Source organism: Salvelinus fontinalis, chromosome 22 (genome assembly GCF_029448725.1).
Source record: "Salvelinus fontinalis isolate EN_2023a chromosome 22, ASM2944872v1, whole genome shotgun sequence".
NCBI lineage: Eukaryota > Metazoa > Chordata > Actinopteri > Salmoniformes > Salmonidae > Salvelinus > Salvelinus fontinalis.
This window is the reverse complement of record NC_074686.1, coordinates 8,802,738-8,820,860: the sequence shown is the minus strand read 5'-3', so window position 1 is coordinate 8,820,860 and position 18,123 is coordinate 8,802,738. Positions and strand designations below refer to the sequence as shown.

General features: G+C 40.2%; 1 protein-coding gene across 1 annotated transcript; it reads left to right on the top strand.

The window, feature by feature from the left end:
- The first annotated feature begins 764 nt into the window (after positions 1 to 764).
- Positions 765 to 16,996, top strand: LOC129819706 (uncharacterized). The gene is made up of 8 exons (XM_055876211.1): positions 765 to 1,263; positions 7,755 to 7,957; positions 8,645 to 8,749; positions 8,831 to 8,923; positions 9,179 to 9,289; positions 9,436 to 9,559; positions 11,311 to 12,792; positions 12,931 to 16,996. Exons 1-8 carry the CDS (start codon positions 924 to 926, stop codon positions 14,811 to 14,813), a joined length of 4,341 nt encoding a protein of 1,446 aa, XP_055732186.1. The 5' UTR covers positions 765 to 923; the 3' UTR covers positions 14,814 to 16,996.
- The last annotated feature ends 1,127 nt before the right edge of the window (positions 16,997 to 18,123 follow it).

Genomic DNA, 18,123 nt, shown 5'->3' with positions numbered 1-18,123 from the left:
CCTGCAATTATACACATTTTGCCTTGACTTATGCCATGTTCATACAATATCTGGTTGAATAACAAAATCAAGAGGGGCCCCCAAAAGGCTAGAGGGGGGCCCCTGGAGGTGCTCTTCGTGCCCGGTCGGTAATTCATCCCCGATTACTACAAGGTTTAGATAGCTGGCGAAACTAATTTACCTAGGAATATATAAGATTTTAACTGATGTGGGCTAACTGAGTGACTGTCAACTACTGATGCACTACCAATTTAGAAATTGCAACCTTGTGTATTCTACTACCAACAGTAAATTGAGACTGGATTCCTAAAAAAAATATAATCATTTTCACGAGGCCCCTTGATAGTAAGTCCGCCACTGATAACTAAACCATAGGTCAAATGGTAAGCCTTCTTGCGTAAACATTTTTATTCATAGGTCTATGATGGAACATGAAGGCACTCTTTCATTATAGTTTCCAAGTACTTCATAAATATAAAATGTATTGCCTAGTTAAATAATAAATAGACATGCTTCTCTGTAATGTCTGAAATATGGAATTACCTCACCACTTCTATAGAATACATGTATTATGATCAAATTGAACTCCGTGTGAAGACATTGATACCATCATCTGGACTGTTTTACAGAGACATTTAAATCGAACTTGCTTCGGTAAGTTAGTACGTATTCCTTTCAATTTCTAACATCTTTGGCATTATTCAAACACGCAGCACGACTGCAAAGAAGACCCCCTGGAACTCGACCACGGTTCCTTGTAGATGACGTCAATACGTCACGTCTGGAAGTAGCCAGCCAAAGAGGGAGTAGTCCACTGTTCAGGCGACCGAAGCTTTTGAATTTAGCTAGGTACTACCACTAATATTAACCTTGTACTAACTTACTAGCTGCTGTAGGCTATTATCAACTAAACTAGATCAACAATGTCATTGGCAGACGATGTCGGATGGACATGGTCCCCGGAGGAGACAAAGGCGCTGATCTCCGTATGGTCAAACGAACAGATTCTTCTGAAGATGGAGCAAACGTACAGAAACAAACATGTTTACAGCGAAATTTCGGAGCGGCTAAAGGACCTTGGTGTCAAACGGACGTGGAAGCAGTGTCAAAACAAGATGAAGGCATTGAAGTGGAGATACAGAGAAACACTGAGGAACCCAAGCAGCAGCCGACCGTGTCCATTCTTTTCTGAACTGCACGAATTTCTCGCCGCCATGCCTGACATGCCTGAGTCTAAGGAAACTGACGACGAGGAAGATAATAGTAAGCAAATTGAAATGAATAGTTTTCAGTGTCACACTAAAGATGTGAAAAAGACCTGATGTGATTGATCAAAAGACCAGTTGGTGTAAGAAATTGGGTTGCCTGTGTAACCCAGTCACACCGATCATCGCTTTCAAGAGTTTAAGGATACATTTAGATGGGCAGCCCAATTCATTTATTTTTTCCCACTAATTGATATTTTGACCAATCACATCAGCTCTTCTCACAGTAGCGCTTTTACGGAACTGATCTGATTGGTTAAAAGACCAATTAGTGGAAAAAAAATATCAGAATTGTGCTGCCTGTCTAAAGAATGTAACCAGGCTTAATTGCGACCACATACAGGTTCAAAAGAGAGAGCGCTGGCTGGAGGACAAGTTTAGTTGAAATGGAAATTCGTCCTCTGTCTTTCCCAATATCCCCTAGAGACACACACAAGTTGAGAGGCACAGTGTGCAGCACCCCTAGATGGAGGACATTTGGGGGAGTTTAAGTGCCTTGCTCAAGAAACTGGGCCCTGCTGTTATCCCCCCAAAAATCTGATCTGATTTGGGCAAGGTGGGGAGGTTTAAAAAAAAATATATATAAAAAACTGTCTGAACAAGCTTCATTATGTTAAATTGACTGCAGTATAGGTTAGTTGTTATATTGAGGAGGGTCAAATAAATGCATGTAAGCTATTATTTTTTTAATTTTAGTTACCTTCTTTCATGTAGTTTACTCATTTCTGTTTCATTGACAGTGTAGAAGTAGTAACACACTGTTCTATAGATGGCAAGCTTCTAGGCCACTGTATGGAGTGAGATAGCTGCCAAAAGGTTGAACATACACTACCGTTCAAAAGCTTTGGAGTCACTTAGAAATGTCCTTTTGAAAGAAAAGCAATTTTTTTGTTCATTTAAAATAACATCAAGTTGATCAGAAATACAGTGTAGACATTGCTAATGTTGTAAATGACTATTGTAGCTGACCTGTTCGACATCCACTGTGATTATTATTATTTGACCCTACTGGTCACCTTTGAACATTTGAACATCTTGGCCATATTCTGTTAATCTCCGCCCGGCACAGCCAGAAGAGGACTGGCCACCCCTCATAGCCTGGTTCCTCTCTAGGTTTCTTCCTAGGTTCTGGCCTTTCTAGGGAGTTTTTCCTAGCCACCGTAGTTCTACACCTGCATTGCTTGCTGTTTGGGGTTTTAGGCTGGGTTTCTGTACAGCACTTTGAGTTATCAGCTGATGTAAGAAGGGCTTTATAAATACATTTGATTGAATATGATTGAAACAGCTGATTTTTTTTTATGGAATATCTACATAGGCATAGAGAGGCCCATCATCAGCAACCATCACTCCTGTTTTCCAATGGCACGTTGTGTTAGCTAATCCAAGTTTATCATTTTAAAAGGCTAATTGATCATTAGAAAACCCTTTTGCAATTATGTTAGCACAGCTGAAAACTGTTGTTCTTAATAAAAAAGCAATAAAACTGGCCTTTAGACTAATTGAGTATCTGGAGCATCAGCACTTCTGGATTTGATTACAGGCTCAAAAAGAACGTTCTTCTGAAACTCGTTAGTCTATTCTTGTTCTGAGAAATGAAGGGTATTCCATGCAAGAAATTGCCAAGAAACTGAAGATCGCATGCTCTGCACTTTATTTGGCTAGTAGGCAAATAGTCCTACATTAGGGTATAATGACTCTATGACTGCATGCCTCCAGAAGAGGTGCTTTTCCGAAGGCGCATGGTGCTGTGGTGCTGCATGGAGATCACAAGTTCTTTAACTGGGCAGCAGTGTGTCGATGGAGGGAATAGCCTATACGGTGACTACCTAAAGACCACTGCAACAGAGTTATTGTAAAGTGTGGGAATAAGCTTATGCCAGACTATGTTTAACCTCTCATGTTATTTTCAAAGTCCATATGTACATGACCCGATTGATATAAATCATGTCAAATTATTTTAGATTCATATTGACCCCTCCTACAGAATATGCTTTGGCAAAATTGTCATTAAATAAATATCAAAATATTCAAATATATTTTGAGTGGCAAAGACTCCAGTGGCCGTACATAATTCATAGATTCACCAAACATCTATTATGGTTCCATGTTTTCTTATTCCTGGTAGATACTACTGGTTATGATACATTATTCCTGGTAGATACTACTGGTTATGGTTCATTATTCCTGGTAGATACTACTGGTTATGGTTCATTATTCCTGGTAGATACTACTGGTTATGAACCATTGTTCCTGGTAGATACTACTGGTTATGGTTCATTATTCCTGGTAGATACTACTGGTTATGGTTCATTATTCCTGGTAGATACTACTGGTTATGAACCATTATTCCTGGTAGATACTACTGGTTATGAACCATTATTCCTGGTAGATACTACTGGTTATGAACCATTATTCCTGGTAGATACTACTGGTTATGAACCATTATTCCTGGTAGATACTACTGGTTATGAACCATTATTCCTGGTAGATACTACTGGTTATGATTCATTATTCCTGGTAGATACTACTGGTTATGATTCATTATTCCTGGTAGATACTACTGGTTATGATTCATTATTCCCAGTAGATACTACTGGTTATGAACCATTATTCCCGGTAGATACTACTGGTTATGAACCATTATTCCTGGTAGATACTACTGGTTATGAACCATTATTCCTGGTAGATACTACTGGTTATGGTTCATTATTCCTGGTAGATACTACTGGTTATGAACCATTATTCCTGGTAGATACTACTGGTTATGAACCATTATTCCTGGTAGATACTACTGGTTATGAACCATTATTCCTGGTAGATACTACTGGTTATGAACCATTATTTCTGGTAGATGCTACTGGTTATGATTCATTATTCCTGGTAGATACTACAGATTATGTTTCATTATTCCTGGTAGATACTACTTTTAGTTTATTAATTCGACCATTTCAAAAAAACAAGCACACATAAAACTTAAAAGCCATACATGCACATGAATAAAATCATCGAGGATAACACACAATGAAGTCTGGGACATATTTCCATTGTGGTCCTCTTGAGACAAGATGGCTATACAAGATCGAACACGGTACGGCAGTGAAATAATAAAACAAAAACATAAGAAGAACATCTATCTCATCATTCCAGTTACATCATAGGGGTTATTCATATGGGCACAGAAGACATCAAACATATTTTTACTTTATTTTTAAAGCTGTCCAGAGAGGACAATGTATTTATAGGCAGAGGTAACACATTCCATTCTGAGGCTCCAGTATAAAAGAAAGTACCTTTCCCAGCATTACTCCTGAACCTGTATAAGCACACATCAGCAAAACCTGATCTGGTGCTGTGATTGTGTGCATCCCTAACCCGAGGAAAGTAATCACTTAGATATCTGGGCGCAGGACCATAAATACTCTTGTAAACCAAACCTAGTCTAATCTGGGACACCCTAGCCTCAACAGGCAGCCAGTTTAGTTCCTGAAAGCAGCTCCTGCCTATGTGAGTACGTGGACTCACCTTCAAAACTTATTCTGGGCTGTCTGGAGCTTCCCCTTCATAAGTTTACATAAGCCCCCAAACCATAATTACAGGTTATGGTTCATTATTCCTGGTAGATACTACTGGTTATGAACCATTATTCCTGGTAGATACTACTGGTTATGAACCATTATTCCTGGTAGATACTACTGGTTATGATTCATTATTCCTGGTAGATACTACTGGTTATGAACCATTATTCCTGGTAGATACTACTGGTTATGAACCATTATTCCTGGTAGATACTACTGGTTATGAACCATTATTCCTGGTAGATACTACTGGTTATGAACCATTATTCTTGGTAGATACTACTGGTTATGAACCATTATTCCTGGTAGATACTTCTGGTTATGGTTCATTATTTCTGGTAGATACTTCTGGTGATGTTTCATTATTCCTGGTAGATACTACAGGTGATGATTCATTATTCCTGGTAGATACTACTGGTTATGTTTCAATATTCCTGGTAGATACTTCTGGTTATGGTTCATTATTTCTGGTAGATACTTCTGGTTATGTTTCATTATTCCTGGTAGATACTACTGATTATGTTTCAAAATTCCTGGTAGATACTTCTGGTTATGGTTCATTATTTCTGGTAGATACTTCTGGTGATGTTTCATTATTCCTGGTAGATACTACTGGTTATGTTTCAATATTCCTGGTAGATACTTCTGGTTATGATTCATTATTCCTGGTAGATACTACTGGTTATGTTTCATTATTGCTGGTAGATACTACTGGTTATGATTCATTATTCCTGGTAGATACTACTGGTTATGATTCATTATTCCTGGTAGATACTACTGGTTATGGTTCATTATTCCTGGTAGATACTACTGGTTATGAACCATTATTCCTGGTAGATACTACTGGTTATGATTCATTATTCCTGGTAGATACTACTGGTTATGGTTCATTATTCCTGGTAGATACTACTGGTTATGGTTCATTATTCCTGGTAGATACTACTGGTTATGAACCATTATTCCTGGTAGATACTACTGGTTATGAACCATTATTCCTGGTAGATACTACTGGTTATGATTCATTATTCCTGGTAGATACTACTGGTTATGGTTCATTATTCCTGGTAGATACTACTGGTTATGAACCATTATTCCTGGTAGATACTACTGGTTATGATTCATTATTCCTGGTAGATACTACTGGTTATGGTTCATTATTCCTGGTAGATACTACTGGTTATGGTTCATTATTCCTGGTAGATACTACTGGTTATGAACCATTATTCCTGGTAGATACTACTGGTTATGAACCATTATTCCTGGTAGATACTACTGGTTATGATTCATTATTCCTGGTAGATACTTCTGGTGATGTTTCATTATTGCTGGTAGATACTACTGGTTATGAACCATTATTCCTGGTAGATACTTCTGGTTATGTTTCATTATTGCTGGTAGATACTACTGGTTATGATTAATTATTCCTGGTAGATACTACTGGTTATGATTCATTATTCCTGGTAGATACTACTGGTTATGATTCATTATTCCTGGTAGATACTACTGGTTATGGTTCATTATTCCTGGTAGATACTACTGGATATGAACCATTATTCCTGGTAGATACTACTGGTTATGAACCATTATTCCTGGTAGATACTACTGGTTATGTTTCATTATTCCTGGTAGATACTACTGGTTATGTTTCAATATTCCTGGTAGATACTTCTGGTTATGGTTCATTATTTCTGGTAGATACTTCTGGTGATGTTTCATTATTCCTGGTAGATACTACAGGTGATGATTCATTATTCCTGGTAGATACTACTGGTTATGTTTCAATATTCCTGGTAGATACTTCTGGTTATGGTTCATTATTTCTGGTAGATACTTATGGTTATGTTTCATTATTCCTGGTAGATACTTATGGTTATGTTTCATTATTCCTGGTAGATACTTCTGGTTATGGTTCATTATTTCTGGTAGATACTTCTGGTGATGTTTCATTATTCCTGGTAGATACTACAGGTTATGATTCATTATTCCTGGTAGATACTACTGGTTATGTTTCAATATTCCTGGTAGATACTTCTGGTTATGGTTCATTATTTCTGGTAGATACTACTGGTTATGATTCATTATTCCTGGTAGATGCTACTGGTTATGATTCATTATTCCTGGTAGATGCTACTGGTTATGTTTCATTATTCCTGGTAGATACTACTGGTTATGATTCATTATTCCTGGTAGATACTTCTGGTTATGATTCATTATTCCTGGTAGATACTTCTGGTTATGATTCATTATTCCTGGTAGATGCTACTGGTTATGTTTCATTATTCCTGGTAGATACTACTGGTTATGATTCATTATTCCTGGTAGATACTACTGGTTATGATTCATTATTCCTGGTAGATACTACTGGTTATGATTCATTATTGCTGGTAGATACTACTGGTTATGATTGCAGACAGAGCCCAGAGAATGGGGTGGTGTACTACTGAATTAGTCATATTTTGATAAGGTGCATGCATGGGGATATCTACGTTTTGTTTTTAATACTGCGTTATGCTTGTTCGGGTGTGTTATGTTTGTTCGCCTAGCACCTTTCACATGCCGTTTGGTGTACGTTTTTTGTTGTTGGTGAGACGAAACTGCCCAAACTCTGAAAGGTATTATTGTATATGTCAGAATTGCAACACAAGATTTGTTCAAGACTACAATGTTAGTCCGTAATCGTAACATGGTGTTTGTATGTTCACAGATAAAATTTCACGTTTACGTTTCACGCATGGCTTTTCTTACGATCCTAACGATACATACGTTCAACCTTTTGGCAGGTATTTCGCTCCATACTACTGCCACCCACATTAGCCTACCCAGCAACAAAACCACATGACATGTAAAAGTCTGATAGTCCGCAATCGCAATAAAGGTGGCTTGGAACGTCAACAAAGTGTTTCTTTCCTACCAGGTCGTCCTCTTCCTCTGTCGTCTCTGCGTCTTCTGGTTCCTCCACTGCGGCTGGTGTCCGCAGCTCTATGGCAAGTTGTTCAGCGCAGAGACACAATGGACTACGGGTTGGTGGAGGAGTTTGTGACCACTGTGTTGGAGATAACGCCCGATCTGATGAGTTACAGAGAGAAAGTCCAGCTCATCATGGGGCTGCGAGCACAGGTGAGGAATTAAGAGGGGCGTGGTTGAGGTAGAAAGTTGGATGACATTGTCTGCATGTAGGGTTCCCTTGTGAAAGAGACCTTGGTTTCAATGGGACTCCACATAAAGGTAAAAATAGAGAAAATGACATCAGTGTATTGGTCGCGTCCACAGTTTAGAAGATGTTATAGTGGGTACAGCGAATTGCACACAGTATGTTACTTGCTCCTAACAATGCAATAAAATGTCAAACAAGTACACAAATAATTAAAATGGAATCATGTCTAATCAATCCATGTTTAACATTATATTTCACACACCGTGATCATTGTTCAGTCCTCTACAGTAAGGGCCCCTAAAACTAGACCATATTTTTTTTGTACTAAGTGGAGGTATACCATATAGCTAATTTACAATGGGTTCTGCAGCAGGAAGGTTGCGCTAGTCCCACGTAACCAATCATTTTTGCTGCGCTCTCTGATCATGCCCTCTGTCACAGTTTCCGTGTTAGCCAAACATCTATGGTCTTTTCATGATAACAAGCGCCGTGTGGGCGTAGCCAATATGGCGACTGAGTGACACGGCTTCACTTGATACAGGCTTTGACTTTATAGTATATAGCACATACTAGAACATTCCTATATCGTACTCACTGCCAGATTGGTTTGCGTCCAAAATGTTTCAGTGTTACCTGTTTGTTGTTGACAGCTGGTTCTGGAGTTGTGTCGCTCTGATCATTCAGCCGACCCGGAGACCATCCAGCCACACCTGAGCAGGATGAGGACCTGCATCATCACTCATAGAGAAAAGGAGGTGAGTGCCACTCTGGGATCAAGACTTGTAACTCTGCCGGCCAGGTGAATTTACTAACTGTGTTATGTATACTTGCTGTAGATAGATACAGAGGTGGAGGCATCAGAGTCAAACTTCTTGGAACTTGTCCAAACTCTTCTCGATGACCCACTTGAGAGGGAACACTTCTTCCAGGTTGGTGTGAGAACAGTATTTCTAAAACAGACATTCAAATCAAGGAGGTAAACTGAACAGCAGTGTGTGTATGCACAATCTATTCCACATCCTATTCCATTGAAATCCTTGTTACTGGCTTACTCTGTACTGCTGAACCTCAACTTGCATTAGCTAATATTGAGTGGACTTGTATAGTTACTAATTATGTCAATAGGATGCCTCCCACTCAATTAAGAATGCATTTATTTATTCTGTTATACTCAACTCTTCTAGGAAGTTTTTCCAGAAGAATTTGGCCCCGTGTATGACACGGCACTGCAGACTCTGATGTGGGAGTTCCTCTCCAGGCTGGAGAAACTGCTCCCAACACCAACATTTCAACAGGTATGAGCAATTTGGGAAGAGCCAGCGGTGTCAACTTTGGCCGGTTTGAATGGATGTTGTCATATTGCTGAGTGTACCATACGTTCTTGTTGTTATTTGGTCAATTGAATTTGTTGCACATTTTAAAACCACCTCCCCGTTCTCAGACTGCATCCTGGCTGAGACCTGCCCCCTCTATGCTGAACGAGTGTGCACAGTCTGTGACTCAACCTCAGCCTTTGAAGACTCTCCTCCAGCACCACAGATGCCATGGCCATTTGTTCGCTAATGGTAGACTTTTTTTCCAGCTCTGTTTTCATAAGTGGAAAATAAACGTTGTATTACATTTAAACCTGCTACACTGGACGGGAACTTTTGCAGAGATGCTCCCATTGTTTGAAAGGAAGCTATTCTATTTTCAAGGTATCGATTTGGTAAACATCTGAGGGATAGGGCTGGAGAAATGTAACCACTTATATTCGTAGACGACGCTATGGATGCAAGGACTGACCATCCATGATACCAAAATTATCATTTTAACCATGTTGAGGCTATAAAGTGTTTGTTTACAAGTATTTTACAAATAATGGATTAAAAAAAGCATTACATTTTTTTTTAACCTTTATTTAGCTTGGCAAGTCAGTTAAGAACAAATTCTTATTTTCAATGACGGCCTAGGAACAGTGGGTTAACTGCCTTGTTCAGGGGCAGAACGACAGATTTTGTACCTTGTCAGCTCGGGGATTCGATCTTGCAACTAGTCCAACGCTAGTCAGACGCTCTAACCACTAGGCTACAATGCCACCCCACATTCGAAAAGTATTCAGACCCCTTGACTTTTTAAGCGTTTTGTTACGTTACAGCCGTATTCTAAAATGTATTGAATCGTTTTTTTCTCATCAATTTGCACACAATACCCCATAATGACAAAGCAATAACATACCTTTAGACTCTTCCTAGAGCTGACCGCCTGGCCAAACTGAGCAATCGGGGGAGAAGGGCCTTGGACAGGGAGGTGACCAAGAACCCGATGGTCTCTCTGATAGAGGTCCAGAGTTCCTCTGTTGAGATGGGAGAACCATCTAGAAGAACAGCCATCTCTACAGCACTCCACCAATCAGGCCTTTATGGTAGAGTGGCCAGACGGAAGCCACTCCTCAGTAAAAGGCACAGGACAGACCGCTTGGAGTTTGCCAAAAGTCACCTAAAGACTCTGACTATGAGAATCCAGATTATCTGGCCTGATGAAACCAAGATTGAACTCTTTGGCCTGAATACCAGGTGTCACATCTGGAGGAAACCTGGCACCCGTTTTTTCAGCCGCAGGGACTGGGAGACTGGTCCGTATCAAGGGAAAGATGAACAGAGCAAAGTACAGAGAAATCCTTGATGAAAACATGCTCCAGAGCGCTCAGGACCTCAGACTGGGGCAAAGGTTCTCCTTCCAACAGGACAATGATCCTAAGCACACAGCCAAGACAACACAGGAGTGGCTTCAGGACAAGTCTCAATGCCCTTGAGTGGCCCAGACTTGAACCTGATCGAACATCTCTTGAGAGACCTGAAAATAGCTGTGCAGCAACGCTCCCCATCCAACCTGACAGCTTGAGAGGCTCTGCAGAGAAGAATGGGAGAAACTCCCCAAATACAGGTATGCTACGCTTGTAGCATCGTACCCAAGAAGACTCAAGGCTGTAATCGCTGCCAAAGGTGCTTCAACAAAGTACTGAGTAAAGGGTCTGAATACTTATGTAAATGTAATATTTCAGTTTTTTTATATTTTTTATATGCTTTTGCAGAAATGTATTAAAACCTGTTTTCGCTTTGTCATTTTGGGGTATTGTGTTTTAGATTGATGAGGAAAAAACAATTTTATCAATTTTAGAAGAAGGCTGTAGCATAACAAAATATGCAAAAGTCAAGGGGTCTGAATACCTTCCGAGTGTAATGTATATTCTTCAAGAATCAATGAGTATATATCATTAAAGTCACAGGAAGACAAAATATTTCATTGTTTTCTACTTTTTTTCTCAATTTTTCAGGTCATTCATCTTGTGCTGATGATCGCATCCTCTCTTCACTGTCTCACTCGTTCTCAGAGAGGGTGGAAATGGACATTGATGAAGCACGCTCACATAGCCAGTCTGTAGCCACATGCGCACCCAGAAAAGAGAGGGACACTTTGATAGAGCAAGATAATGCAGAGAAGGAGCTGGGGATGAGTTTGGACACGGTTAACAAGGCAGTGGAAATGACGGATAGAAGGAACGAAGAATGGGGAGAGAAGAACTATGAGGAGAGACTGCAACATCAGTTGGCTTATAATGTTTTACAGGTCGAGATTGTAGATGGAGAAGACGTGTCCTCAACGTCATCAATGACAGCAGACGACGTCGGATGGACCTGCTGGACCCCTGATGAGACAACGGCGCTTATCTCTGTATGGTCGGATGAACAGATCCTTCATAAGATGGAGGAAAGCTATAGAAAAAGACATGTTTACAGTGAGATATCGGAGTGTTTAAAGGAGCTTGGTGTCAAAAAGACGACGAAGCAGTGTCACAATAAGATTAAAGCCTTGAAGTGGAGATACAGAGAAACACTGAGGAACCCAAGCAGCCGACCGTGTCCATTCTTTTCTCAACTGCACAAATTTCTCGCCGCCACGCCTGACATGCCCGGTTCCAAGGAAACTGTCAAGGTTTCCGATGAAGTCGTGTCTTTGAATCAGGATGAAGGGCCTGCGGATGTCGAGTCGGAGCATCTAAATGAGGGAATGGTTTCTAGAAAAGGGAAAGACAAGGCCCTCACCAAAAAGCAAACCGAAGAGGGAAAGAGGGATGAAGCTTTTTGCAGCCCTCAAAGTGACAGCAAGATGAAAATCCCCCCCAGGAAACTTTGTCGCAAACAGATGGTTGAAGATATGTCCTCAACAACATTGGTAGACAATGATACACGGACCTGGACCCTGGAGGGGACGAAAGCACTGATCTCCGTGTGGTCAAACAAACAGGTTCTTCAGATGATGGAGCAGAGTTACCGAAAGAAACATGCGTACTGTGAAGTTTCAGAGCGGCTAAAGAACATCGGCATCAAAAGGACGTGGAAGCAGTGCCAATCCAAGATGAAGCACATGAAGCACAGCTACAGACAAGCACTGAGGAACCCAAGCAGTAGTGGCCGAGCGACCTGTCCGTTCTTTTCTGAACTGCACACATTTCTCGCCGCCATGCCCGATATGCCTGGTTCCAAGGAAACTGTCAAGGTTTCCGATGAAGTCATGTCTTCAGATCAGGATGAAGGGCCTTCTGTGGATGTCGAGTCGGAGCATCTAAATGAGGAAATGGTTTCTAGAAAGGGGAAAGACGAGACGCCCACCAGAGAGCAAATGGAAGAGAGAAAGAGGGATGAAAGTGACAGCCGAATGAATATTGGAAGAAAACGGGCAGTTGAAGATGTGTCTGATATGGAACTTCAGCCCGTAATGCCGCGAGCCCAAGTTGATGACAACGGTCTTGTGACAGGTGAGTAAAACATTTAAATATTTTTAAACAATATATTTATGACATGTATGGCAGTTGTGTGTGTAATAACTGGGTTGAGAGTGACATCTTGATCCTCTGTGTCCTTTAACAATGGTACTTCTCTCCTCTCAACACCAGGTGGTGATCCTCGTCCTGTTTCCCATACCACAGGGCAGTCTTCTAAAAGAAGCAAACGTGCCAAAATATGCTCCTTATGTGGGAAGAGTTTTGTTGAAGCAAAGGATTTGACGACACACATGAGAACTCACACTGAGCAGAGCCCTCACCAGTGCACGCAGTGTGGGGAAGGCTTTGAACATCCGGATGACTTACAAACACATTGTCAGAATGATTGTGAGGAGATGATGAAACAGGAGGTCAATGAACACCAGCATGGAAAGGACAGGATCTCAGGAGAGTCCAGTAATGCAAGTACTGATCCAAAAACATGCCATCTATGCCATGAGACTTTTCAATTGCAGTATATGTTGAGAAGGCATCTTATTGTGTTTCACAAAGGCAGAAGACTTTTTAAGTGTCCTCTTTGTCTGAAGGGTTTTGCCTTCCTCAGTGCTTTGAAGAAACACCAGAGTAACAAAAGAGGTTGTCCTACAAGCGACGCCGTCAAAAAAAGGAAGGAGTTAGGGTCAAAGAACCCTTCTGCCCGCATAACTCCAGGACTTTCCGTAAATGCAAATCATTCCAAAACGTGCCCTGTATGCCATGCAACTTTTTCACAAACGTCTAGTTTGAAAAGCCACTATTTTTACCACCATACCCCAGACAAAAGCCGCTTCAAGTGTCCCCGATGTTTGAAGGCTTTTGTATCCCACAGTCAAAGGAAGAGACACCAGCAGAGCAAAAGAGGTTGTCGGTTAGAGAGAAGTCACAAAAATGGGAGTAGACCAGCATGGTCGCTGGCTCTTAGGGAAAAGAATAATGAGATTCCTCAGCCTTCCAGTACAGCAACCCAGGAACCAACAACCTCTCAAGTTCCCACCACTATAGCACAGTCCTCTAATAAAAAGACAATTCCCAAAGCATGTCCTGTATGCCAGAAGACTTTTAAATTTGAAGCAACCATGGTAAGGCACATTGCTTCTCACCAAAAGGAAAGTCTCAACAAGTGCCCTGACATTTTGAAGTGTACCTTTTGTGAAGAGATATTTTCTCAGGGCATGGACCTGAAGAGCCACTACAGTCGTACTCATCAATTTACGGGACCGTTCCCATGCCCTTCTTGTCAGAAGACTTTTGTTTCATTAACTGAGCTGCGCTTACATCAGAGAAATGAGTCCACTCCTTACCAATGCTCAGTGTGCCAGCGACTATTCCGAACACAGTATACCCTAACTATTCACGAGCGAATTCACACAGGGGAGAAACCGTTCCTCTGCGCCGAGTGTGGAAAGGGTTTCCGGAGTGAAAAACTACTACAATCACACTCTAAGAGTCATGTTGAGGGAAAACCCCACTCTTGCTCCACTTGTGGGAAAAGGTTCCAGAGAAGAGAGCTATTAAAACAACACATGTTACATCACAAAGATGCCGCTTTCATCTGCCCAGACTGTGGGAAGAAGTTTTTTCAGTTGGTATGGTTAAGAAGGCATATGTTAATCCACACTGGCGAGAGACCGTTCCTCTGTGATCTCTGCGGGAAGGGTTTCAAATCTACAGCTGAATTGAGGATACACACCCGGACACACACTGGAGAACGGCCATTCAAGTGCCAAGAATGTGGAAAAGGTTGTAGGCAGAAGAGTGAGCTGCAGGAGCATCTACGGAGACACACAGGGGAGAGGCCGTATCCGTGCCCCGTATGCGATAAACGCTTTTATGTCAGCAAAGATAGAAAACGACATATGCTCATCCATACTGGAGAGAAGCCGTTCAAATGTCAAGCATGTGGCCTGGCTTTCAACCGTAGAACACTTTTGAGGGTACACCAAAAAAACAAGTTGTGTTTATATAGCCATACAAGTCCCCTACATTATACACCCCTACATTACACATCATTGTAATGTTGGGGATTTGTGGTCCTCGATCAGTGTTTGGATTCATGAAAGTAATCTGCTCCTTACATTTGAGAATAGTAATTGTTACGTTACATATTACTCGTTATCATATGAGCGAAGCCCCACCCGAGGCGCTTTGCTCAGTGCTGAATCCTTCATTCACAATTGGCAATTGATAGCCTAATATTGTCACCCATCAGGCTATTGAATTTAATCTGTTTTTTAGGCTACATCTATTATATGTGTGAAATTAGTTTCCATCTGCCATTAGTCAACTGTTGGGTGAAGGAAGGGCAGTGGGGGCAAACTAAGTCCTCCTAAGCAAGGCTAACGAAATTCAGTGTAGTCCGAAATGATTGACACCCTTGATAAAGATGAGCAAAAATGACAAAAATATATAATTGAAATACTGAGCTATATTGTATGTTAAAAAAGAAAAAAAAAGGGAAATATTATTTTATACAATTGCTCACATGAGATTTTGTTTAACAATTCATTTATTTTTTAAAGGTAGGGGTCAAAATGAATTCCTCACGTTCATTCCAGATCCTTGATATCCTTCGTCTGCGTTTATGGACCGCCCTCTTCAATTCAAACCATAGGTTTTCAATGGGTTTAAATTGCAAAATGGCATTATACTTGGAAAGATGGTTTAATCTGTGGACATTTGAGGCTTGAAGAATGATTGATGGATTGGCCACTGTGGGTGATAATCCAGGATTTGCAGAAAGAGAAAATTAGGAATGTACAGTACGAGTCAAAAGTTTGGACAAACCTACTAATTCAAGGGTTTTTCTTTATTTTTACTATTTTCTACATTGTAAAACTAGACATTGACATCAACTATGAAATAACACATGGAATCATGTAGTAACCAGCCAAGAGTGTGCAAAGCTGTCAAGGCAAAGGGTGGCTACTTTGAAGAATCTCAAATCTAAAATATATTTAGATTTGTTTAACACTTTTTTGGTTACTACATGATTCCATATGTTATTTCATAGTTTTAATGTCAATGTCTTGTCTTGCAATGTAAAAATAAAGAAAAATCTTTGAATGTGTAGGTGTGTCTAAACTTTTGACTGGTACTGTATGTATAATTATTTAACTACATGTTCCGTACATGTGAGTGAAAATAGCTGTATAGCTGTTAGTAGAATTATGGTGGTCCATTAGTTTAGTGCAATCAGGAGGGGTAGTAGGGGAATAATTTAAAGGGGATTAGAAATGATGCAAATAATTATTTATATAATTAGGAATTGTGTATGTTAGAATGGTCATGAACCATTTTATGATGGTCCAAAGATCAGTCCTATTGGTCAGGGAGTTTGTCAACCATGGTTTGCCAGTACTGTGGTAAGATATTGTGAAGAATTTACCTGCACTGTATTTGTGTTAGCTAGCAAGACAGTTTTAGAGGAATGACTCAATCTTTTTTTATTAACCCTAAATATGCCAACATTCCATTCAAACAATTTAGTCAATCCACAGCCATACACCGTCTCAAATCAGTTGATAGGATTTAAGCCGAAACCACACAGAGCGACGCCATCGACGGTGTCAAAATTTGCTTGTGAGAGTAGAGCGCGTCAATTCACATACATTACGTAGAGTATGCCAACTTAATGTCGTGAGAATCCATAATAAGCGGCTGTATTTTTATGTTCGCTTTGTAGCCCTTGTCAATTATTGGTGCGTTCCTTTTTTACTCACTTTATATGTCCTACGGGAGCCACTGTATCGGCCTCCTGTTATGTTGGGTCACAAGGAGAGTTGTAGTTACCCCTACTGTATCGGTTTATAAAGAATTTAGCTAGTCTCATTCTTTCTACATAACAGTATTCTCTCTTGGAGAGAGTTCCTTTAGTTTCCCAGCCATAGCCTACCTAGGCTATATGCCTGTGTCGAAATTAACAGGTAGGCATAAAGTTATTGTTTTCAAATATGTATTATTGACACTGGCATCTAAACTTTACATTTAACTATAAATGTTAATTTCTGACATAATGCACAACGTCTATTTTGTGGCCATTTATCTGCTCACTTTACCAGCATTGCTTTGTGTAGACGCAAGAAAAATAAACGTGCTTTCTAATTTAAAGCACATGATGCCGTTGACGGTGTTGACGCTCGCGGCCCGTCTGTATTCTCTCATTCCTGCTTGTAAAAAAATAAAAACGTTTTTCGTTTGATTCGGGCTTGACAAGTAGTAAATGCAACAACTACTGATATTGTATCATATAATGGCACTCACAGCTTTCCAAGAACAAATCTGATATTTATACAGAAAATGTGTATAAAACTATAACTATTTATTAGATTACAATATTTTAGGTTGACTAAAATCCCATTACACAATTTATGACATCACATGCTTTTTATTTTCCTACATATGTAAAAGCAGGAAATGCATCACCTATGCCTTTACTGCCATTCATTCCAATTAGACCATTCATTCCATTAGACTGGTTTTGGATTCCTCCCTGACCAAGATGGCTGCCATTTTGGTCCCATTATGGAACTTTGAGGATATATGACATACGCCCTTTAGTAATATAATAGGATCTCTATGGATAGAACCCACAAATAAGCAGATACGATTGTGGGTTTAGATGTGTGCTTGAGGTTCTTTATCTTGCTGGAAAATCACTTGCGGGCAAGTTTCAGCATCCTGGCAGAGGCAACCAGGTTTTTGGCCAAAATGATCATGAACTACCCAGTAACAGATCGTGTTAGTTTTAATCAGCTAACTTACTTTCGGGGGATAAACTAGGTGGCAATATCCAAATATTGGTTGATTTGTTAGTCATCTATAGCTACCTGGTCTCAGAACATTTCTTATTATTCTGTACGTAAATCTGAAACATGCCATTAAGTATGATATTTTACATCCGTGCAGATTGTCCACTAAAGTAAACTGGGTGAACTATATTATTTCCCTCTGTTTACTGTCATAAACCTACATGGGGGTGTGTTTAGTTCTCATAACCTGTTGTCTTGCTTTGCTATTATTGTACCTTTTTACAGTGAAGTTAGATTGGAGGGAGGTATACAGGTCTTAAGGGAGAGAAACAAAGGACATGTGGATATCAAAAGACCACTATAATACCTAACGAGTAGTTCACAAGACGTGCATAATAATTTGAAAAACAGAAGAGCGATCATTGATTGGGGAAAAAAATGGAGGGAAAGTCATTCAACATGGAGCGATTGGGGTTTGTTTTTGAAACGGGATTCATGCTCCCCCTTTGTTCCAGCTCTATAACTTTTGTCCATGTGGTCCCCCTGCCTTCCCCCCCCCTCAATATATCAGAGAAGT

Excerpts from the sequence above, each read along its gene's own strand:
- LOC129819706 (XM_055876211.1), top strand. The coding sequence starts at position 924 with ATGTCATTGGCAGACGATGTCGGATGGACATGGTCCCCGGAGGAGACA. Across the intron at positions 9,560-11,310 it reads TGGCCATTTGTTCGCTAATG|GTCATTCATCTTGTGCTGAT; the intron begins GTAGACTTTTTT and ends TCAATTTTTCAG. Across the intron at positions 12,793-12,930 it reads TGACAACGGTCTTGTGACAG|GTGGTGATCCTCGTCCTGTT; the intron begins GTGAGTAAAACA and ends TCTCAACACCAG.